The sequence below is a fragment of the Haliotis cracherodii genome, unplaced genomic scaffold, assembly GCF_022045235.1.
Source record: "Haliotis cracherodii isolate W230 unplaced genomic scaffold, xgHalCrac1.p SCAF_9, whole genome shotgun sequence".
Classification (NCBI taxonomy): domain Eukaryota; kingdom Metazoa; phylum Mollusca; class Gastropoda; order Lepetellida; family Haliotidae; genus Haliotis; species Haliotis cracherodii.
The window spans coordinates 21,554,885-21,581,059 of NW_027266343.1; the positions used below are offsets into that span (position 1 = coordinate 21,554,885).

General features: G+C 40.5%; 1 protein-coding gene across 1 annotated transcript in view; it reads left to right on the forward strand.

Moving 5' to 3' along the window:
• The window catches only part of LOC139452989 (pyridine nucleotide-disulfide oxidoreductase domain-containing protein 2-like), an 81,739-nt gene that overhangs the window by 34,167 nt on the left and 21,397 nt on the right, over positions 1-26,175 (forward strand). The window contains exons 8-13 of the mRNA XM_071234615.1: positions 3,124-3,185; positions 11,619-11,716; positions 12,142-12,283; positions 13,341-13,472; positions 15,963-16,035; positions 18,220-18,376. Coding sequence (XP_071090716.1) covers positions 3,124-3,185; positions 11,619-11,716; positions 12,142-12,283; positions 13,341-13,472; positions 15,963-16,035; positions 18,220-18,376 — 664 coding nt within the window. The remainder of the gene's footprint in view (positions 1-3,123; positions 3,186-11,618; positions 11,717-12,141; positions 12,284-13,340; positions 13,473-15,962; positions 16,036-18,219; positions 18,377-26,175) is intronic.

Genomic DNA, 26,175 nt, shown 5'->3' on the forward strand with positions numbered 1-26,175 from the left:
ATTGAATAAAAATATATTTAAAAAAAGAAGTGTTCATTGTATATCTGGACTTATGTTTGTAAACTATTTTATCAATTTTATTCAAAATTCCATTCACTAGTGTTTACATTAATTTCGGCGAAATCGTGTGAACAGATCGGCAGATTGCACCAACTCACTGTTATTTACAGCAACCACGATCAGATTGATGCCCTGAAACAAAGTTTAGTTGACAGAAAATTTTATGGTATTGAGTATTTTTTAACTGAATCACTGGTAGATCTGGGAGAAAATGTATGTACAGATGATTGCTATTTCTGGCTCAGGTTGCGAGATATGCAGACTATAATCTTAATCCTTATATCTAAAACAATGCCTACCAGAACAAGCAAGAGCAATTTTAATGGTAAGTCATCATGTCTAGTGTTGTTTTTATTGACTCAGTTTGTTATCACTTCGTTCACCTGAATTCACAGAAGTGATTCTCTGTAGCTTTTATATTCAAATAATACATGTACTTGAAAAATGTGTTTCTTCCCCCAAATACTGCATTTACTAGAGGGGTGTGTACATTATTCTTGGGTGCTCACTATACTCACGAAAATACATTTCGACTACCAAGTAATAGATGTATACGAAACTCGGAAGTTTGGTGCTGCTACAATATCGGAACAAATGTTAATATTTTTCATAAAATCTGACCTATTTGCAATAGCTATTGCAATAGTAGTAAACAATAGCTATTGCAATTGCAATAGTTGGGTGGCAATAGCTATCTCTCTTTTGTGAGCTGACGTAGAGTGGCTGTTTATGCTCACTGCACATTGTGAGTGAAGTGAGAAGATCATGATGGGCATGTATTGTCCTGCCCTGAAGCCACACAGCGCTGCAGGATACACCCTATTAGAGTGTTTTTGTTCACGCAATAGTTGTTACAATCACTTCCATCATCCGTGTCCCTGCACAAGGTGAGGATGTAGTTGTCTCTCATGTCCTGGGCCACCACTCCCTCTTCCCATCACTGACACAGATGTTCATGCAGGTGGCTTTCCCCCTTTTTGCACTTGGTCGTCCCCAATCACCAGCAGGTGCACAGACATGCTGTTTCCCTGGAGTTGAGGCCAGAGTAGTGCTCAAAGCATCTATCCGTCATTGTTTGATCAGCTCCCATTTCCTGCCAGAAGAACATGTAGTCTCTCATGCAGGGTGCCATAATCTTCCAGGCAGGTTTCCTGCAGCGTCTTCATTGTTTGTCATGGTGTGAACATTCCATCATGTCAGCCTAAGAGCTGTCTTCTTTTGTTCTTCCTTTCTTTGTTATCTTGTCTGGTGCAAGGTTCACAGTCCCAGTCAGGCTGGTCTGAGCCCTGAGCCACACATACCTGCTGAGCAGTTGGACTATGGTGGAACATCACCTTATCAGACCAGGCAGGCATGTGCTGATAGATCCAAGAGAAAGGCAAGAGTCGGTACTATTTGGTATCAGAGGCATTGCAGGAGCTGCCACAAGGGTATTGAAGACAACACCAGACTGACTTATGACTCCGGATTTGCTGTGGGGATTGTTTCCTTGGTCTTTCCCATGAATAGGTACAGCCGCTATCCAGCAGGGGTTGGAATAAGAGTTTTCCTAGAAGAGTAACTAGCCAAGACTGTCAAGCATCCCCTGCCAGAGGGTCAGTGGCTATTGGAGATGCAACCCCAATTACCACACTGTCTATTAACAATCTGGTTCAGGTAACAGATTAGTAATATCAGTTGGGAATTAAGATTTGACTTCTCGATGTTTCAATACACACTGTATCATGGTATAACATTTATACTAAGTTATCCTATAATAATTAGATCTACATCAAGTGCTTTTATGAGTTATCATGATGTAATATTTATACATCATTTCATATAATTATAGTTAAGCAAGTAATACTTATCATCAGGTAAAAATGCATATATGAAATATCAGTAGTTTCAGTTATAGCTTTTTAGATAGATGCTAGTCTAAGGTAATGGGAGCGCATCTTCTAGACATACTATTCAATAAGACAAGTGTTACGTCTACATAGTTTAATAGATTTGAAGCTTTTAGATAAATGCTAGCCTAAGGTGTCAAGATCCCATCTCCCAGATAAAAGATTACCTTGAACTATTTTATTTATGTAAATCTGTCATCACCTATATTAGAATAACATTCAGGAATAAGACTCATTAAGGATTAGCCCCCATACAAACTCGTCTATAGGGCATTAAGGATTGGCCCCAACACAAGCTCGTCTATAGTGTCACCATAATCTCTTTCAAAGCATCCAGTAAATATGTCAACAAGATTAGTGCCAGTCCAACAGGATTAACAGGATTTAGTATTCCCCTCTGTCTAGCCATCCATTTAGCATAGGGCACAACTAATCGTGTATCAACCAATCCTATTCCTTTATATTGTTCAGATATTTGTTAAATACATACTGTAGCCAGGTTTTAGGCAGAGAAGGGGTTTGACTCTCTTACCAAGCAGACCTCTCTCCCAAAGCCCAGAGTGTGTACCGACTCTCTGTGGCACCCTCAGTTATTATCTAAGTATATTGTAAATTGTTAATTGTTCTTGTAAATAAAATTGTGATTAGTCTCCTGTGACTGCGGCTCTTTGCTGACTAATTCCCCAAGAAAACCAGCACGTCATTTGGAAGGCATTGTTCACCCAGAACAGTTCCATGATAACTGTCTGCAGGAAAAGGGCACACAATTTCTTTCCCTAATATGCAAGGCTTATGTTATATTTTTTTCAGTAAAACAAGACTTTGATTATTTTTAGAAACCCTATCATCCTACCCTTGAAAATCAGATGGCTGCTCCTTTCCCATCATGTTTGTTAGACAGCATACCCTCATTCAAAGCCCCTACTGGGGAAGTTATCTGAACAGCCTACCATCAGTAAGAGCTTTCTCCACAGCATCCTAGTTAAACTGCCTACCGTCCATAAAAGCTGACTGTACAGCTTTTTAGTTACACCTACCTCAGTAAAAGCATTCTCTTGAGAATGTTATCTCAACAGCTTACCATCAATAAGAGCTGTTTCTATAGCAGGACAGCCCACCATCAAGTGTTGTTTTGTATTCAGGAGTGGTAACTGTTGATCGTGATATTTTTCAGTGAAATCTTTAGGTCCAGAACTTACCGACTTCTATGAATTTATGACTGCACCAGCACAGAAGGTCAGTTTATCAGCGTACATCTTAAGATACTCCTTCAACAACATGTTTCCATAATAGTAATGCTCATACCGATAGAAGGTAGATCCCCAGCTGCATTGATGTTTCATATCAATTGTCACTGTCAGATATTGGACCGCTGGTTTGAATCGGTGCCCCTGAAGGCAACACTTGCCACGGATTCAGTGATAGGGGCGATGTTGACACCAGATTATCAAAGTATATTGTAAATTGTTAATTGTTCTTGTAAATAAAATTGTGATTAGTCTCCTGTGACTCCGGCTCTTTGCTGACTAATTCCCCAAGAAAACCAGCACCACCCAGAACAGTTCCATGATAATTTGGCGGAGAATCATCGTTTTTGGAACCACGGAGTCCAGGAACTAACTACAACCAGCTACAAGAACCCATTCGAGGACATGTCCAACCGTGATCATCTGATGGAATAACAAGCAGGCTGCATCTACCTCTGACCTCAACACTGGATAAAAGACAACCAACTCCTGCAAAGACACCAACAAAGGAAGAAAAAGTCTTCAAATATTGTAAGTACTACATTGTTGATTACTTGTGTTTCTTTAATTTAGTACGGTACATACTAATGGCAAATATGGAGTCTGGTATGGAAAGTAACTTTGAAAGTGAAATTCCAACAGTGTCTTTAGTTACGCCCCTTGCCAACAGTGTAATTCAGGCAAAATTTGGCACAAAAACAACAAATTGTTTAGTAGATACAGGGGCATCCATTTGTTGTATTTCGTCTGCTTTTCTGAGCACAGCTTTTGAAAACCTTACTCTTGGAAACTCACCCTTTCCACAGGTTAAAGGTGTTGGCGGTGAATTGCATAAAGTGGTAGGTTCAGTTGTGTTAGATTTTGTCATTGAGGATTAGGAATTTTCTCAAAGATTCCATATTCTGCCTACTCTTCCAGAGGCAGTGATACTAGGTGAAAACTTCCTTGATGACAATGATGCAGTCTTAGATTATAGCTGTCATTCCTTGATACTTAACAACAGCACCTCAGATAGGCAATATATCAATTTCATAGCCAATTCAGTGCAAGAGATTAGTAGATTAGCAAAAACAATAGATCAGATTTACATCCCCCCTCAGAGTGAAATTCATTTCAAGGTTAGGCTATCAGAGGTCAAAGAGGATTCCCTCATCCTCTTTGAACCCATTGCTTCCCTCACTGCTCATTCTGAAGTAGCAGGCGGTAGAACTCTTTCTAAATCAAAAAGCAAAACTGCTACATTTAGGCTTATGAATCCCTCACAAGAAGAAAAAGTTCTTGACAAGGGTACAGTTTTAGGCAAATTTAGTTACATTGACAAAGACTCTGTTTTTGAAATCGACTCTGACCAACCATTCATCAGTACCGTTAACACCGACAATGAGAAGAGAGACAATGACACCAGGGATTATGTTAAAATTGCACAAGAGTTAGGATTTGATTTGACCAATACACAACTGACTCCAGACCAACGACACAGACTACTTAGATTTTGGGGACAAAATAGAAACATGTTTTCAACGAGTCTTCCAGATTTAGGTAAGACTGACATGCACCAACATATCATTGACACTGGCAACCACCCACCCATTAAGAGTAGACCATATCGCCAATCTCCTCATCTCCAAAAAGTCACCGAAGAACTTATAGATGATTTTCTGAAGTATGGTTTGATCGAGGAGTCTACTTCTATGTATTCAGCTCCCATTATCCTAGTCAAGAAACGTGATGGCTCATTTAGATTTGTTTGTGACTACAGAAAGTTGAATTCTGTCACTTTACCAATGTCTTGGCCTCTTCCTGTCTTTGATGATGTTGTTGATCACATCGCCAATGCACAAGCTAAGATCTACTCAACTTTAGACCTTGCTAATGGCTTCTTCCAAGTGCCATCACATGAAGATTCAAAGCATAAAACTGCTTTCGTCACCCATCAAGGCCTTTATCAATTTGAACGATTGCCCCAAGGTTTGACAAATTCTCCACTTTGTTTTCAACAGCTCATGAGCAAAGTGCTACGAAAATTGCTTTTTAAGGTTGCGCTGATCTACATTGATGATTTGATAATTTACAGCAAAAACTTTGAAGAGCATATCCAACATTTGGAGCAAGTATTTTACTATCTGAAACAGGCAAAATTAACACTAAAGCCATCCAAATGCAATTTTGCAACGGACAAAGTTTCTTTTCTGGGTCATGTTTTGTCATGTGGAGGTGTTCAAGTTGATGACAAAAAGATTGAAGCAATTAGAACCTTTCCAGTGCCCAAATCACAAAAGCAGATTCGCTCCTTCTTAGGTCTCACAAACTTCTACAGGAAGTATGTGAAAAATTACGCTCACATAGCGCTTCCACTGAATGCCTTGCTAAAGAAGCATTCGGAGGCAGAAGTAGGAAAGAAACCAAAGTTCCAATGGTCACTTGAGTGTGATCAGGCATTCAACACACTCAAACATGCTATGAGTAATACACCTGTATATCTGGCATATCCAAATTTTGACAAAGAATTTCTTCCTGCAACTGATGCCAGTGATATCAGCATAGGTTTTGTTTTGAGTCAAAAAGATGAGAAAAATAATGAACATCCAATAGCTTTTGGTGGTAGAGCTCTTCATGGCAGCGAAAAGAACTGGAGCATTACAGAAAAGGAAGGCTTAGCTCTAGTTGAAGCCATTAGATCCTTTCATCCATACCTTGCAAATTCCAAATTCACAGTCTACACTGATCATATAGCATGTAAATGGCTGAAATCCATCAAGGATGCCACAGGTAGGTTAGGGCGATGGTCTTTGGAACTTTCTACCTACATTTTTGACATTGTTCACCGCAGCGGCAAAGCCAATGGAAATGCCGATGCTCTCTCACGTAGGGAATATGAGGAAAATATTAACTGTAATGATCAGACAGAAGAAGATTGTGAGAAAACAGTCTTCTCAGTAACTTCAACTCAGCAAAGCAAATCAACTAGCAGTACAATCTTTCCAAACACCCATTCATCCACACAGGTCACACAGACAACTCAGTCTGAGGATATTTGCACACCTATTGTCAATCACTTAGAATCAGCCACACAGACAACACATTGGTCAGTCACCTTTGAATATGAAGAGGATTATCAGTCAGTACCAGTTAATGTTGTTGCAGCCTTACATGCTACAAATGCTGATGTTACCCAAGACACATTGGTTGGAGTAAGTATAAAAGAACATCCAAATTTACGTCACCAACAAGGGGTTTGTCCAGATTTCATCCAAATCTTTGACTACAAAGAGGATGATGTCCTTCCAGAAAATGATAAGGATCGTCAACAGATTCTTATCGAAGCCAATACGTTTGAAATTGATGAAGGCATCCTATACAGATTCGTTCCACAAAGACAGAAAGGCCATGCGGACAAATTCATTAAACAGCTGGCAATCCCAAGAACCCTTAGGAATCAAGTCCTGCAATCCTACCATGACTCAGAGTTTGGTGGTTTCCACCATGGGAAAGAAAGGATGCACAACACCATGAGACCTAAGTACTACTGGCCCAAAATGTACAGCGATATTGCTACTTATGTCCAGACATGTGAGGTATGTCAACAGACCAAGAGGCACTACCATGGCAAGAAGGCACCACTTGGTCCACTACCTGTAGAAGAGGTCTTCACCCGATGGCACGTTGACATTCTTGGTCCCCTGCCAACAACACCAGACAAGTACAAGTACATTTTGGTCATCACAGATGCATCATCCAGATGGTGTGAAGCCTTTCCACTTCGGACCCAAGAAGCCAAAGAAGTAGCAGATGTTCTCGTCAGAGAAATATTTTGTCGGTATAGCGCTCCAAGGACCTTAATTTCAGACAGAGGTCAGAACTTCATGTCCAAACTCATCAAAGCAATTTGTGAACTTTTGGCAATTAAATTTACCCACACCAGCCCATACCATCCTCAAACAAACAGTTGTGTAGAAAGGCTCAATTCCTATATCAATCAGTCACTAAGAGCCTATTGTAACAAGTCTCAAAATGATTGGCCCCGTTGTATTCCTGGCATCATGATGGCCTATCGGATGGCCCCAAATTTGTCAACACAAAAATCCCTATACGTTATGCTTTTTGGCCGAGAAATGAGAGCTCCACAAGATGTAGCATTAATTCCAAAAGAAAATTTAGGCCACAATAACAAAAGTTATCTTTTAAATTTGCTAGAGGAGCTTGAAATCACTAGAACAATTGCAGCTGAAAACACTGCTCGGGCTAAGGAGGTGTATTCTGAACAATATAATCGAAAGGCTAAAGAACCTGAATTCACCCCAGGTCAAAGAGTTTGGCTTTACTGTCAAAAAGTTGAAAAAGGCCTTTCCAACAAATTAACCAAAAAGTGGTATGGTAGCTATTATATCATCCATCCAGGTCCAAATTATACCTACAAACTACGCCGAAGTTCTGACGATAAAATACACAAACCACTGGTCCATGCCATTCGCCTGAAACCATATTTGGATCCTGCTGATCGTCCACAGTATCCTCCAGAACCATACCTCAATGACACCAGTAACATAGATTCAGGAGTCATGGATGACAACGAGGAACCAGTCAATGATACTCAGCTTGACAGCAACAATTCCCCATCAACAAGTTCAACTTACCAGGCTCCTGATCAATCACCTCCACAACAGAAAGGTAAGAAGGCCAATTCCAAAACAAAGGCAGGTACTTCCAGCAACAAGAGTCCGAAGCAAAAGATCCCAACAAAGAAGAAAAACCCTGCTCCAAGTACAACAGAAAAACCTGCCAGTCCCAGTACAACAATGACGAGGAAAAATCATGCTCCAACCAAGCTAAATGAAAAAGTAAACAAAGGGAAAAGCGGAGTGAATAGTAAGTATCACCAGCCAAAACCCAGAAAACAACTTGACGACGGCCTGGCACAACCTCCAAGTCAGAGTCCAACATCAGGTAATCAAACCAAGGATATACCTCCTATTTTCAATCCAAAGGACATCCACTCAATTGTAAGTTCTAAGAGAGCAAATGGCAAAATCTACTACAGAGTGAAATGGAAGGATCCAGAAAGGAAAAACACATGGGAGTATGGCAGCAGCATTCCAGACTCCATTCGGAGAGAATTTCATCTCAAAAGAAGTATGTCAGGTAAACGACGTAAGCGTCCTCTAAAGCATCATATGTTTTTCGACCAAAAGGATTCAGCACAAGACAATAAATCAGTCAATGTTCTGTCAGGGAATACAATGTCAGGGAATGTGGAGCAAGAGAACACCAAACCATGCATAGAATTAGATGTCAAACCATATCCGTTTATTCCAAAACACCTACGAGAAGAAGAGGGTCATGTAATAAAGAGAGTTATGGGCATTGAAATTATTCAAGGAGACTGCTATGTCAAGACCTCACATACCAACAACGAAGATGATCATCATTACCAAACACGCTATTTTGAAACACCTCATACAGCGCTACCTTGATAATAGCTGGAAGGATCTCTCTAAGTGGTCCTGTAAAGTAGATAATCGTCCATATGATCCGTCTCAACTACCAATCTATAAATCCAAAAGGGCTATTTTTCCACATAAAGACTGGGGAAACATCAACATGTTTTACTACCGTACTACAAACATACACCATAGACCCGGTCGACCATACGTTGATCAAATCCCCATATATGCCTGTGAATGCCAATTGAACATATTCTTGACCAAAATACAAAATCTCCTGAATAAACGGTGCAAATCACGAAACAGCTATTAGCTGTATCTTGTTATGTTTTCTTGTGTCCAGTCTTTTCACTGTGGGTCGCCAGTTGAGAACAAATGGCATCAGCCTGATCATCTGAGTTATTTGTATCACAACAAATTTTGAGCATTGACCTGATCAACCAATCTCAAAAGCGAAGTGAAATGACACAATGACACAAACCAAACCATAACAAATCAAAGCAAATCAAACCGTATTGCAAATCGAAATGAACCGAATTGAACCGAACCATATCCCAAATCGAAATGAAATGAACCAAACCAAAGCAAACCATACTGCGAATTGAACCAAAACCGTACCGAAGCAAATCAAACTATATAACGAACCGAATGAAACCCAGCCGTATCGCATTGAACCGAATTGAAACAAACGAAAATCGAAGCAAAATGACGCAAAGCCAAACAAACCAAATTGAAATAAAGCAAACCTAACAACCGAAATGAACCAAAACAAAGAAAACGCAAACCAAATAGTTACGAAAATTAACAAATAATTCTAAAAAGGATATACGTAAGTTCTAGCACCTTTTGTATACCTTATTAGTGTGATAAATCAATGCACTTGTTATATGCACATATATGTATATATAATGCGTCTAATGATTGTATCCAAAAATAGAAGGATATTTTTTTAAATTTTTTTTTCATGATATACTTTTGTAATTTGCCGCCAATACATTCTTCCTGGTAATGACACCATTTTTGTAATAATTATGTACTGATCTTTTACATCATAATTATCATATTTGTTTTATTTTCTAGTTATTACAGACAAACAAAGGAAGTATTTATATATGACATATTATTTGAATATTCTAACTCTCTTTTCTTTGTTTCCATGTAAAATCTCCATGTACACAGCCAACTATATACTAAACCTCACACCAGGATGTGGACCTCAAGGCCTCTTACATCACCCATAAACCACCAGTACAGAGTGCCAAGACAAGCCAGCTCCACATCCAGATTCCCTGATGACAGCAGAAAGAACTTTTACATTATGTTTCCTTATATCAAAGAGACTCTATAAAAATTGTTATTTACTATACTACCAGTTAACTTAATACATTGTCCATCCATTATTTTGATTTTTACACGTTTGGGGTCCAAACTTTTTCAGACGGAGGGGAAGTTATCATGGTATAACATTTATACTAAGTTATCCTATAACAATTAGATCTACATCAAGTGCTTTTATGAGTTATCATGATGTAATATTTATACATCATTTCATATAATTATAGTTAAGCAAGTAATACTTATCATCAGGTAAAAATGCATATATGAAATATCAGTAGTTTCAGTTATAGCTTTTTAGATAGATGCTAGCCTAAGGTAATGGGAGCGCATCTTCTAGACATACTATTCAATAAGACAAGTGTTACGTCTACATAGTTTAATAGATTTGAAGCTTTTAGATAAATGCTAGCCTAAGGTGTCAAGATCCCATCTCCGAGATAAAAGATTACCTTGAACTATTTTATTTATGTAAATCTGTCATCACCTATATTAGAATAACATTCAGGAATAAGACTCATTAAGGATTAGCCCCCATACAAACTCGTCTATAGGGCATTAAGGATTGGCCCCAAAACAAGCTCGTCTATAGTGTCACCATAATCTCTTTCAAAGCATCCAGTAAATATGTCAACAAGATTAGTGCCAGTCCAACAGGATTAACAGGATTTAGTATTCCCCTCTGTCTAGCCATCCATTTAGCATAGGGCACAACTAATCGTGTATCAACCAATCCTATTCCTTTTTATTGTTCAAATATTTGTTAAATACATACTGTAGCCAGGTTTTAGGCAGAGAAGGGGTTTGACTCTCTTACCAAGCAGACCTCTCTCCCAAAGCCCAGAGTGTGTACCGACTCTCTGTGGCACCCTCAGTTATTATCTAAGTATATTGTAAATTGTTAATTGTTCTTGTAAATAAAATTGTGATTAGTCTCCTGTGACTGCGGCTCTTTGCTGACTAATTCCCCAAGAAAACCAGCACGTCATTTGGAAGGCATTGTTCACCCAGAACAGTTCCATGATAACTGTCTGCAGGAAAAGGGCACACAATTTCTTTCCCTAATATGCAAGGCTTATGTTATATTTTTTTCAGTAAAACAAGACTTTGATTATTTTTAGAAACCCTATCATCCTACCCTTAAAAATCAGATGGCTGCTCCTTTCCCATCATGTTTGTTAGACAGCATACCCTCATTCAAAGCCCTTACTGGGGAAGTTATCTGAACAGCCTACCATCAGTAAGAGCTTTCTCCACAGCATCCTAGTTAAACTGCCTACCGTCCATAAAAGCTGACTGTACAGCTTTTTAGTTACACCTACCTCAGTAAAAGCATTCTCTTGAGAATGTTATCTCAACAGCTTACCATCAATAAGAGCTGTTTCTATAGCAAGACAGCCCACCATCAAGTGTTGTTTTGTATTCAGGAGTGGTAACTGTTGATCGTGATATTTTTCAGTGAAATCTTTAGGTCCAGAACTTACCGACTTCTATGAATTTATGACTGCACCAGCACAGAAGGTCAGTTTATCAGCGTACATCTTAAGATACTCCTTCAACAACATGTTTCCATAATAGTAATGCTCATACCAATAGAAGGTAGATCCCCAGCTGCATTGATGTTTCATATCAATTGTCACTGTCAGATATTGGACCGCTGGTTTGAATCGGAGCCCCTGAAGGCAACACTTGCCACGGATTCAGTGATAGGGGCGATGTTGACACCAGATTCTCCAGGCAGTGGGTGAGGTTTCTTCTGCAAATGCTGGTATCAAAGCTGGCAGAGATTTGTCAATATTTGTTTTTATAAGCAGTTGAACATGTTAAGATTCATTCTCCCACTGAAGAACAAGGATGTTTAGCACATACATGGTTTTTGTGTTTGTCCGTACAGTCTGAGCCAGTTGTGCAGGAGATGTCTTAATTTGACATCATGTTGTAGGTAAGATAAACCATAATTTGTATTTAAAAGTGGTTCATCAGGATTAGACATCTTGGTCAAATCCATCCAGTCACTTTCATTTCAAACTAGTTGTTTATCTAAAATGGCAAGATCTGCTAACTTAAATTTTCACAACTGGCCACTCCCTTTAATCTAGGAATTACATGTCCTTATACCGTAGGTGGCCATGTGCCATATTGCTGATGTTACATGATGTGTGTTGCTAGGTATGTGCTACTCCACCATGTCATGGGAGAGCTGGAAGGAATCAAGGGAGCCTGGGGCTATGTGGAGGGAGGGATGGGAGGTGTGTCTCAGGCCATAGCTAACTGTGCCACCGACCATGGTGCCAGCATCTTCTGTGACAGGGTGAGTACAGATGATCAGGGAGGGAGGGAGGGAGGGAGGTGTGTCTCAGGCCATAGCTAACTGTGCCACCGACCATGGTGCCAGCATCTTCTGTGACAGGGTGAGTACAGATGATCAGGGAGGGAGGGAGGGAGGGAGGTGTGTCTCAGGCCATAGCTAACTGTGCCACCGACCATGGTGCCAGCATCTTCTGTGACAGGGTGAGTACAGATGATCAGGGAGGGAGGGAGGGAGGGAGGGAGGTGTGTCTCAGGCCATAGCTAACTGTGCCACCGACCATGGTGCCAGCATCTTCTGTGACAGGGTGAGTACAGATGATCAGGGAGGGAGGGAGGGAGGTGTGTCTCAGGCCATAGCTAACTGTGCCACCGACCATGGTGCCAGCATCTTCTGTTACAGGGTGAGTACAGATGATCAGGGAGGGAGGGAGGGAGGGAGGTGTGTCTCAGGCCATAGCTAACTGTGCCACCGACCATGGTGCCAGCATCATCTGTGACAGGGTGAGTACAGATGATCAGGGAGGGAGGTAGGGAGGTGTGTCTCAGGCCATAGCTAACTGTGCCATTGATCATGGTGCCAGCATCTCCTGCTGCAGGGTGAGATGTATTGGGGAGGCAGGGAGCCTTGTTATTCGGTCATTGCCTATTTGTTTAAGAATGGCCTTAGATTAAATACTTTCCATACTTTTGACAAGACATTAACAATTTGGAACACACATTGTCATTATTTTAAAAGTGATTGCATGCCTGCATTCTGTTTGACTATATTTTTCTTATGCTTGTTGTTCTGTTTCATAATGATATTAATGATTGTTGGATGTGATCAGTGTGTTGCCAATTATTAGTTCATGTCAGTTAGTTTGAGTAATATTGTAAAGGAAAAGCATTCACAGTCTGATAATTTCAAAGATGTTTGCAAAATACCATTGGGAAGTTTGTAATTTTGTTGTTGTAATGTTTTCCAATCCATTTCATTTTCAAACCAATACATTCAATCTTGAGGTTTGACCAATGTGCACACCACTGGAGTATGTTCTAAGGATTCTGTGTTTCCGCAGCCTGTGAGCCATGTGCTGACCCGGGGGGAGAGATGCGAGGGGGTGGTGCTGGTTGATGGCACTGAGATCAGAAGCAGGGTGGTGCTATCAAACGCTACCCCATCTGTCACATTCCTGGACCTGGTCAAGTCGGTGAGACATCACTCCAATACACTCATCAAATAAGAGACAAAGACTTCATGTTTTAAATCAATAGGAAATGTTCAGTGATATCTGTATAAGATATCATATGTTAAACTCACCCGGCCTGAAGAGCCCACACAAGCTACAATAGGTGTTTTTTTCGTCGATAGATGGCATTGATAACGCTTAAACTGTTTATCTTGTCAACTTCATTTCTGAACCAAGCCGAGATCAACTTAACGTTCATGATGATAAAGAGTGAGCGAGTGAGTATGGTTTTACGCCGCTTTTAGCAATATTCCAGCAATATCACGGCGGGGGACACCAGAAATGGGCTTCACACATTGTACCCATGTCGGGAATGGAACTGATGATAAAGAAGCCATGTTAAGTTACCAGAATAAATAATTCAATATGGGTTCAGGCAGGGATCCATGGAAAAACCAGTATGTGAGTACAGGTTCAATGGGATGGATGAAAATAGAATCTGAAATGTAATTATTAAAGTCAGGCAAGAGCTACAGTGTGGAAGGTACACCTTCTTGGTTGGAGGGGGGGGGGGGGTGGGGGGTGGCAGCAGTCTACCCTCAGACTATCTGTACACCTTCTTTAGTGGGGGAGCAGCAGTCTCCCTCACACTCTGTACACCTTCTTGGGGGGGGGGGGGGGGGGAGCAGCAGTCTCCCCTCAGACTTTGTACACCTTCTTGGGGGAGGGGAGCAGCAGTCTCCCCTCAGACTCTGTACACCTTCTTGGGGGGGGGGGGGGGGAGCAGAAGTCTCCCCTCAGACTATCTGTACACCTTCTTGGGGGGGGAGGGGAGGGAGCAGCAGTCTCCCTCACACTCTGTACACCTTCTTGGGGGGGGGGGGGGAGCAGCAGTCTCCCCTCAGACTCTGTACACCTTCTTGGGTGGGGGAGCAGCAGTCTCCCCTCAGACTATCTGTACACCTTCTTGGGTGGGGGAGCAGCAGTCTCCCCTCAGACTCTGTATACCTTCTTTTTTTTTTTGGGGGGGGGGGGGGAGCAGAAGTCTCCCCTCAGAATATCTGTACACCTTCTTGGGGGGGAGGGAGCAGCAGTCTCCCTCACACTCTGTACACCTTCTTTGGAGGGGGGGGGAGCAGCAGTCTCCCCTCAGACTTTGTACACCTTCTTGGGGGAGGGGAGCAGCAGTCTCCCCTCAGACTCTGTACACCTTCTTGGGTGGGGGAGCAGCAGTCTCCCTTCAGACTATCTGTACACCTTCTTGGGTGGGGGAGCAGCAGTCTCCCCTCAGACTCTGTATACCTTCTTTTTTTTTTGGGGGGGGGGGAGCAGAAGTCTCGCCTCAGATTATCTGTACCCCTTCTTGGGGGGGGGGAGGGAGCAGCAGTCTCCCTCAGACTATCTGTACACCTTCTTGGGGGAGGGGAGCAGCAGTCTCCCCTCAGACTTTGTACACCTTCTTGGGGGAGGGGAGCAGCAGTCTCCCCTCAGACTCTGTACACCTTCTTGGGTGGGGGAGCAGCAGTCTCCCCTCAGACTATCTGTACACCTTCTTGGGTGGGGGAGCAGCAGTCTCCCCTCAGACTCTGTATACCTTCTTTTTTTTTTGGGGGGGGGGGAGCAGAAGTCTCGCCTCAGATTATCTGTACACCTTCTTGGGGTGGGGGTGGGTGGGTGGGGGGAGGGAGCAGCAGTCTCCCTCAGACTATCTGTGCACCTTCTTGGGTGGGGGAACAGCAGTCTCCCCTCAGACTATCTGTACACCTTCTTTTTTTTGGGGTGGGTGGGGGGAGCAGAAGTCTCCCTTCAGATTATCTGTACACCTTCTTGGGGGGGGGGGGGAGCAGCAGTCTCCCCTCAGACTCTGTACACCTTCTTGGGGGGGGGGGGGGGGGGCAGCAGTCTCCTTCAGACTATCTGTACACCTTCTTGGATGGGGGAGCAGCAGTCTCCCCTCAGACTCTGTACACCTACTTGGAGGGGCAAGGGGGCAGCAGTCTTTTTCAGACTCTCTGTACACCTTCTTGGGTGGGGGAGCAGCACGAAGTCTATCTTGTTCAGCTCAGCACCTATTGTCTCAATCCCTTGTACCAGTTCTACAAATCTGAAGAGGCTGGGGTGCTGATGTGGGAGACTGTGGTTTACATGATCATGGAAACCCTAAATATACTACATGTGGGATTATACGCAAAAAGTGATGAGGTCTCTTACATAATGGGGAAACATGGTTTGTAAATGGTCAAGGGCTAGAAATGTTAAATGAATTTGTTACTTGTCTGTATGCCAAAATGCATTAGCAGGTAAAGGTCTGAAGGCCATGAATGTCTTGTATTCAAATATAAACTTGTAATGTTATGCCGAATACACATTGTCAACTATATGATTCATTTTACTAAGTTTACTAACTGAATAAACATGAACTCACTCATTCAGTCTCTGGAGGGAGGCTATGTATTAGAGTCTGATTTTAAGATTGAAAATTATATATTTGGGTTGTGGTGTTTTTTCCAGACCACCCTGCCTGACCATCTCACTGCTCAGCTCAAACACCTGGACTTCAAGTCTCCAGTCACAAAGATCAATGGTTAGAACAAAATATTATGCATTGAGTGTCATATAACCCCATGACTGTATGGTGTGTGTCTGGTTGGACATCAGTTTGTACCATACCGTTGCTGTCTCAAACTGGAAGAGACATACTCACCTAGGTTCAGGGTGGTTTATTTCTGGGCTGTTATGGGTTATGGATAATGATCTACTGTAAGGAGTGGACAAAGAATCCTACATGTGCTGGCCATCTGGTTCACTGACTCCTTTGAACTCCTCTCATGCATTGATGTGTAGATGGTCATTCCTTCACTGTTATTGACATGCCTTTGAGATTAGAATGATCAATATTTAATGTAATGTTGAAGGTATACCCATATATCAGATTAACTAAGTTCCAAGTTGGTTTCTGTTTTCAGACCGACTGAAAGACGTGTTGATTCTCATGATGTGATTATCCAACATCCTCATCATCCTTGTCTGTAAACATCTTTCCTTTGGAAACCACCAGATACTGCAAGCAGCCATTTTGAAATGTTTTGGATTTTGAACTTGATTTGTCCATTGTGTTTTGACCAATCTCAAAAATTATTGTTCACTGTGGGTATTGATAGCTTCCTTTTGGTATTCAATATTTTACTCCTTTGGGTCCAGTCTGTTGGTATTGTTACACCAATGAATAGACACCTTTTTCAAATAATTCTGTTTAATATGCTTTTTCAGATAACTTCTGTTCCTTTGCTGCCCCAAGTAATATGTAAATTCACAGCGATATACATGTCTAACTGACATTAGGCGGGCGAGACATAGTGCCTTCTTTTGCATTATTCACTGTAGTAGAGTTCATAAATGTGTGATGTGTGATGTGTGATGGCTGGAAATAAGTACCCGTAAAGAAATACAGGTAAGCTAGATGAAAAGGATACATTGGGTATTTAAGCGCAGCTTGCCGAGGCAAGGGAGTTAACTGACAATGAAAGTCCAGTCTCCACCCATGTGGAACTAGACTGGAATTTCTGGGCTCGATTGTAGAGCCACCAGTGGCTATTACGAGTTATGTCCCTTCTATGTCCTTCCTATTGACCAATCAGATTCCACCTCTCGTATCACTTGCATTTGCTTGAAACCAGTCAAGACCATCTGATCGATAATTAAAATCTATGTTTCTTCGCAAGGTGCATAAAATCAGGTGAGCACCTTGATTAAAAACATGAAAAGATTTGAAAAATATCTGTTGATGCAGATTTGTAGGTACACATACTTTGCAAATCCTGCAACCGATTGAAATTTGCACGGCAGTTTATGAACCGGCATGTAAGGTGATTTTGACTATGCATATACTCATTAGTCGAGCTAAAATATAACTCCTAATTCCAGCCTAGTTTTGCAAGGTAGGAAACTGGACTTTTATCGTCAGTTAACGCCTTTGCCTCGGGAAGATGAATAAACTGAAGTGTTGTTATTTTATTATCCTTTTCTCAAATTTCTCTTGCATATTTGTATGCAAGCAACTAAAATAACCCTGGGTAATTGTGGTTTATATTATGTAACAAATAAGCAGCTTGCCTGGAGCTCTGCTGCATGTATATTGAAGGTATGATGGAAACCAGTTACTTGTGGAATCCACAGACCATGTTGCAAAAATAGGTTTTGCTTATTTTTCAGAATCTGTTGAACCAAATCTTCTGAAACTCAATTTTAAATGTTTGTTTCCATGCCAAGGTGATATTCCAGAACAAAATCAACACAATAGATGTTACTTTTTGAAACAGAAATTTATAAGTTGAAAATAAAGAAGAATTGTTGAAATTATTAGTAGTTCTCAGTATTTAGGCGAACATATTTGGATGACATGCTGTCAGCAAGTTTTGTAAAATGTCTGGCTATATCGACCTTCTTAACTGTTGACTCCATATCCAGGGGAGCTACAGTGCACGTCAAACCACTATCTAAAAAAAATTTTAACCACATGTCAACAGATATTTGTGAAATGATAATCTAAGCTCCTTGGTTATTAACTTCACATTATATTGTTTCTTCTTTATTGTCCTCCTCAACTCGGACTTCCTACATCTGGGCAGAGGATCTAGAACATCCCTAAGACAAGACTCAAGACTGTGTTTGCCTTGAAAAATTAGTGTCAGCAGTCTGTCTCCATGAAGTATCTGTCAGCAGGGATTGAATCTTCGACTTACATGATTTGCATCTGCTGTGTGATCAGTTGCAGTTGACAGGCTGCCCGACTTCCTAGCTGACCCCAACATCCATGACAACACTGTGATGCCACATCACCGCTGCACCATCCACATCAACTGTGAGGACAGCCGCCTCATCACTGATGCCTACCTGCAGTGTCAGGCAGGCCAGATGCCAACATGGTACCTACACATACCGTTACTTCATATCTCTTGTGACAGGATGTTTCTTTCATTTTGTGTCATCCCAGCAAAGGTTGCAAAACTTAAATGGGCATTAGCATAGTGTCCAAGAGTATTGCACTTATATAGTGATGTGCATGCACGTGTGTGTGTGGCTGCTTGTACTAGTCCACACTAATACCGATCTGTCAGTGCTAGCACACTGACATACCATGTCAAAGACAGGTTGACAACAAGTTCCCTCTTTTGGTACGTCTTTTGGTATGACGCGGCCGGGCATCAAACCCCGAACGTTCTTGCCTCCAGGTAGACGCTCCACCACTAGACCACAGAAGCTGTCTAGTTTCTAAAGACACAGCTGACCACAATTTACTTAAAGATAGTTTTCCACCATTACTGCTTATATTTATATACACAATTATCAAAATTGAAAATTTTTCTTTTGTGAATTTATTAAGAAATGATTCATTTTAGAATCTTCTCAGAGATGTGAAATTGTATAAAGCAAATCTAATTGTTGTGGATCAGCAGCATTGCCCTTAGACCTTACAATTTTAGATCTTACAATTTTAGATCTTACATTCATTGTTGTAGATCAATGCATATTATTAAAGTTGTTTTATATAATTGCTTGTTTAATGTTAGCCCAATAGTTATAAAATACTGAAATATCCATGTTGACAGTGAGTTATGAGTGACTGTCTTTGTTTATATTTTAGACTGTAGATAAATGTAGCAGTGCCCATGTAGTTTGAGATGCTGGGAAGTTGTGTGAGAATTTGACAGCTGTTACTGCAGACACATTTTGTGTTTTATCTCAAGGATGACATATGAAGTATTTCTCCTGTAAACCCTGATGAATAGCTTAGAGATATTGACCATTCATATCAAGGATCTATGAAAATTACTTTATGTCAGTGACACTAAAAGCTAGTGGCAGCCATATTTGGTTGAGTAGTATAGGTAATGATGGTTCTGGACCACTTCCACTGGAGCAGGATTCATATACCTATACCATCACTACAGAGGGAATTTTTTATGTCAAAATGACTATGCGATTCAACAATAGTCATAAGATTCAGTTAAATTGGCTCTAGCTCACCACCACCAGGAGCCAATGATATAAATTTTTATAGGTAATGATGGTTCTGGACCACTTCCACTGGAGCCAGATTCATATACCTATACTGCTACTACAGATGGAATTTTTTATGCCAAAATGATTATGCGATTTAACGATAGTCATGAGTTGTATTAAACTAAACATCAATATTAATTAATAATGAATAAAATTTACTATAGCCCACGAGGATATTGGAAAGGTGTAGGAGCAATAAAAAAATTAGCCACCGCGGCTAAGGTATCTAAAGATGTGGCCAAGGATTGGTTAAAGAAACAAGCGTTGTGGCAAATATATTTACCGGCACCGCGTTATATACCGAGGAAGAAGTTTGATATTTTTACAACGACTGAAGTTCATCAGGCTGACCTCTTGTTTCTTCCTCACGATAAGGTAAAACGCAAAACATATAAATACGCTTTAACAGTAGTGGATGTGGCTAGTCGATACAAAGAGGCTGAGCCATTAACCTCGAAAGATTCAACAGAAGTAGCTAATGCACTGAGTCGCATAAAAAACGCGGACCGCTAAAATGGCCTGAGCTATTTCAAGTAGATCACGGTCGAGAGTTTATGGGATCGGTAACTAAACTGTTAACAAAGCACGACGTCAAAATCGTCCGTGGTATAAGAGAGGCCCACCGCAGACAAGCTATCGTTGAAAGATTTAACAGGACATTAGCGGAACGTTTGTTTGGCTATCAGTATGGGATCGAAATGAAATCCAAGCGATTGAGATCAACCGAATGGGTGACACGATTATCAGCCGTTGTATCAGCGCTGAATAATGAAGTGACAAGATTAATAGGCAAGAAACCATCCGATGCGATTAAAATGAAATCCGTGACTTCCGAATCTTCAGCACTGAGGAGAGGCAAAGAACAAAAACTTCCGGATAGAGTAAGGGTAAGATATCTATACCAGCCCGGTGAACTCGAAGGAGGCCTACGTCGCGCAACCGATCCCATATGGTCCCTTAAGACGTATAACATTAGTCGATTGGTTACGAAAGAAGGAGAGCCTATTCTTTATTATCTTCAAGATGGACCGGGTAGGGCATTTGTAGGAGAAGAGTTGTTCATAGTTCCCGACAGTACGGTATTACCACCATAACCATAAGCATAGGTAGTTACACCATCATTATCAATCCATCTCTTTGTATCTAAGGGGGAAAATGATGTCTTGTTCATTCTTAATCCATATATCCTATGATCGTAACTTCTTAAAGAGTTCATCTCGTGTTTGAACGTTCTACCGTTGAATAATGATTCTTTATACTGTTCGTGTTTTTACAACACACTTCTTAACACCCTTGGCTTTTCTTATCTCTCCATTATCGGACTTTTTTATAGAATACATCTTAGGTCTTAATCCCACATACTCCGCTATAGGGGTCCCAGCACATTCATCCTTCATCTTACCTAACACCTTTTTATTTACTACGCTGTGCAGTGGATTATCTTTAGGGTAATCGCTCGTGTCGTACATATCTATTTTTTCTGCCATATCTTTATGCACATCCTCGGTTTGTATTTCCATCAACAAAGAATCTGTGTCGGTATATAGCACCTCGCATCTATCGCCGTATTGCTTCTTAAGTTCGTTGTAATAAAAGTCATACATTAAGTGTTTTGACAAGTCGAGAATACTCATACTGACGTACACCGGTCTGTTGAATTTTATATTACTCTTCTGCATATGCAACGCGGCTAAGTCGTTATCGAATATATTGCTTCTGTTAAAAGCCGGACTGGCTATAAGTTTCCTGAGTCTTTCTTCCTCATTAGATCTGACTAATTTAACATCAACACGCTTCCTTAGATTCTCCATAGTTTTACCGAATACCGAGTTATTCATGAGCTTATACAGATTCTTTTCGAAATCGCTGGTGGCTATCTTTCTTAAATCTGTGTTCAGCCTTATATAGGGCTCCATCCAAGGGCTTTGATCAAACTTTAGAACTCTGTGTATTTTCTTTAGTTTCATACCTAACGATAGATACAACTGGAGATTTCTGTAGTGAACTATATATTTTGTCTTATCCATCAAATTTGGTACGAGTTTTTCTACGTTAGCTAACCTACTATTACCCATCAAGGAGTGTTGATATTCCGACATCCAGTCTTTATTAACCATTAATCTTTCGGGAGCTAGCGGGTAACTGTAATGGTCTTTATGTAACGAACTCGGATATTCCAAGTCAACTTCTAGTATGTACCCTTTATTCTCATCATTATTATTGATATCATTCACATTGACCCATTCAAAACCACCAGTGGGTAAAGGTTGACTCATAGCCCATCCGTACAAATTGTTAGCGTCGAGATATAATATGTGCATGTCGGGTTTACTCGGATCGTATCCTTCCACTAATTTATTATTAGCCTTAGAATACCTTTTCGCCGCCATCGATATACCCCCTCTTAATCCTTTCTCAATAAACAAGTGCATATTGTAATCTGTGAGTAGTTTTAGTTCTACACCGGTCTTCTTCAACAATGCATCCCACGATAGTCCAGGACTGGAATAGTACCATGCCGGGTCCAAGCCGTATTGTTTTAAACACGTCTTTCTAAATATCTCGAATATATCGGCGAGTAACAGTACATCGGTTTTTAAGTACAGATCGTGATAATCACCTAAATTCTTACAACCTAATTTATCCCAGACCGTCAGAGAGTGTTCATAATCGGCATCAGTTATTCTAGATTCTGTTAAGTTACTATAGAATGATTCGAGGGGTGGTAATTCAGTTTCTTCGAATCTAGACCAATCATCCATATATTCGTATGGATATACACCTTTTCTCAGCAGCAAATGACGAGTTATCTTATCGGTATATTGATTTGTTATAGCGAAGTCATCGGGATTGTTCGCTTTAGCTAAATTGTCCAGGGAAGATAACAGAAACTGTACGGAGTCTATGAATCTAAGCCCATTACTTTGCTTTATTCTAGACTTCCCATCCTTGTCCCTATAATGTATAGGTTTAGTCAACGAGAACGATATGTATTTTTCCATATTGTTAGGAATGCACGTTAAACCGCTGTCGGTCTTTGAGATAGCTTGCATAATGAGATGTGAATCGTATCCTCTAAGGTTATGAAACACGACGAGGATGGGTATTGTTTGAGCATTCATTTTTAGTTTCAAGTTACACTCGTTTTGAGCGGCTCCCCGATAATTACCCGTGACGTGACAATGATCTCTTACGGAATCCCCATCCAGGGGTTTATTACAAACGTGACAACTCGTTGACTTCTTGTGCGCCCTCCAATCATCTATCGTCATACGCATGGGTTTCTTACACGATAATTTTTCCCTGATTATTCTCTCTTCATTTTGTAGATATTCTAGGAACTTTCCCACTGCATCGGGACCTCTGTAAATCACGGGAGTGTTTGTTTTCCCATCATACCTTACAACTATATATCCAAACCCACAAGGAATATGTTCTTGAGTTTTGTACGTAAAACTACTACTTTGGTTGGTATTTTCTATGGGCTTGATAAGCGCTTCGAAGTCGGCGTAAATTACGTACGGTACTGGCATTTGATTACAATAATGTTTAAATTTTAATATATTTTTTCCCTCTTTAGGCATATCGATCCTGATAGCGGTCTGTCCAACACCTCTACAGTCTTCTTTATGCGCTTCTAATAGATCTTGTCTGCTGTACCCATGCAGGCATCTTTCGCAGAAATATTTCTTTCTAGCATGTTTTGTTTGATCGTATAGCACCCTGTTTAAACTCTTTATCCATGTATAATGATATTTTCCATCTTTTTCGATCAGAAATGAATTGATTCTGGGAATATGTTCTGGAGCGGAGCTTATCCTGTGTACAACAATTCCTTTAGAATGTCCGAAAACATTTATAGCTAAATTATTTTGCTTTTCCACCTTATCAATTTGTGATATTGGTGTAGGTTCGTCTATACCATCGAAGTTGAGTCCATCGTTTTGGGGATAGCTAGAAGGTCTATCCGGATGCTTGTCTACGGGGAACAATGCAGATCTTATCATCATTCATAAACAATCATCAGATTATTTTTTACGTTAATTATGGCTTTTTTCTTCTTATAATACGGGGGTAAATCTATATAAGATCCACCTTTGAAGGGCATATAATTTGCTATATCTAAATATAAACTATCGATTTTATCCACACCCCAACCCGAACCTCTATTAGTCCAACATTCTAAAGTTTCCTGTATCCTCTGAATTGATGTATCTAATGATGCGTTTATAGTATCGGATTCAGTTATAACTTCTTGATTGCTACGGAAATATGGTTTGGTATATTCGACGCTATCGTCTGCGTTACTTTTACTCAATGACATTTTAATCGTCAGCTGGTATTTTATACTTTGTAAATCATCTAATTCCTCGTTAATTTTACTCGATATGATGGGCTTAATATCGTTAACATCCATGTTGGAATTAATATCCATCTTCCAACCTCTTAGATATTTACCAACGCCGGCGGATGTGGGTACAAATATTAATTCTTGTTGTTGTTGATTATTATCATCCTCGTCTTGTTCTTGTTGATTATTATCATCATCATTATTATTATCTAGTAAAGCGATCAATTCAGCTCTTCTCATTCGAGAATAACCTCTCAGCCCACTGTTTCTCGCTCGAACTTTGAGTTCTCTAACAGTCAGGGGTGGTCTGTTGTATTCCAAACCGAGTAAGGTAATCAATTCAGCTTTTCTCATACGAGAATATCCACTTAGACCACGTTGCTTTGCCATAGCCTTCAACTCTCTGACAAAAACCATAGTGGTTGAATGGTATATACAAAATGAAACAAATGTCTAATTGGTTGTTTTCATATATCTAAATACGTATTCTCCCCAACCTATTCCTCTCATTGATGTAATCTCTCTTCCTAGCATAAATAATCTGATTCCTGACCCTATCAGCACCGTGTTTCTTACATAAACAATAACGACCTTTGACCCCTATCCCGCATTCAGAACATGTATAGTTTATGTGTCCGCGCTTGATGTAATAATTGTGTATACCGCAGTAAATTTCAACACAGCGGCGGTTACATAGAGTCGTCTTCCCCATGAGTGTAAACTTGCAGTTATTCATGGTATATACATCTATCATATCATTTGTCTAAATGGAAATCACATCTACACTATTGTATAGCTGAAAATCAATACAGCAGTCAATCCCATAATAACAAATGCGACCTCTCGGTCTTTCTGAGCCTCTGACGGTGTATAAAACTGACTCATTGTTGGTCTCGGTATTGGGTCTAGTTTTTTCCCATAAACGAGGAAGTATTCGTGCATGGCAGATTCGACATCCTTAAACGTTTGAATTGAATGTCCTTCCTTAATCAGTTGTTCATGAATAAAGTCTAATCTCTTCATTCTCTGCTGCGTATATAGTAACTCAGCTGCTTGGTATTGTTCTAATGCTTTATTATGTCGTTTACGCTCCTCTTCAACTTCTTTAGCGTTTGATTCCCTCATACTGGAAAATAAATAATTACTTCCCGAAAAAGCTAGAGCATTAACAACAGCTCCACCGACCATCATCGCAATTCATGCCATATTTATATGAATATAAATATTCAAATGTTTAATTACTTCATGATGTCTTCCGGGATAAGTCCTTGTTTGATGAGCATATCCTTCGTTGCCATTGCTAATCCAATATCCAGAACCATCATACCTATATCAAATCTATTAAAATCTAGCTTGGGAGGTGTGGCTTTAGTAATCATTTTAGCCATATGGGCATAGCCAATGGCCAAGCCGGTGACCACTGCTGAATGATACATCGCGTTTACCAACATTTTACCGTCTGTAACTGGAGTAGTCATGCTTCTTATAGCATTATATGAGGACTAACCTCTAATTGAACTTGTTGTTGCGGCGGGGGTGACGTTTTCTCTTCTCCGGTCTTATAAAAGAACCATACAGCCGCTATACCAGCAACTCTTACTAGTGCCCATGTTTTAATCGGAGTTGAATTATTTATTAATTTTGCTTTGTGCGCCAGCCCTCCCTTTCTTCCTGCAGCTATTTTTTGGGGGTTCTTAGTAACTCTGGGTTTTAGTATTTTCTCATTCACTTGTGGTTCCTCATTCACATGTGGTTCCGTTTCCGCAATCTGTTGTTGCGTTTCCGCAATCTGTTGTGGTTGCGCAATCTGTTGTGGTGTCACCTGTTGTGTCTCCATTATTATTAAGTGGGCACGTATGTTTAAATTGACAATACCTAGCCGTTATTAAAGCTGTGGTGAACGGAGCTAAGAACATTCCGAATCTATGATAAAACTCACAGCTCACTGAGCTTATAGCGTGTTCGATGAATGGGTCTTTCTCTAGAGATTCGCATAAATACATGCGATGTTCTGCCGGGATGGGGAGAAACGTACTTGCTACGACTGTGTATAGTTGTAATATAGACGACCCTATAGTTTTAGTCATGGTAGCTCCCAGTCTAGACTCGTAACGCGCGTACAGTTTTTTAATCTCTTCGTCGGTCATGTTATCAATTTTTTCGATGGTATAATTTTCTCCCAAATATTGGGAACATTTTCCACTGGCTACCAAAGCCGCGAGTCTTTCTCTATGTTTATCTAAAGATTTATCTACATCAGATTCTTTGAGCATTTGTTCGATGAGTTCGTCGCATTCCATAATGTAATAC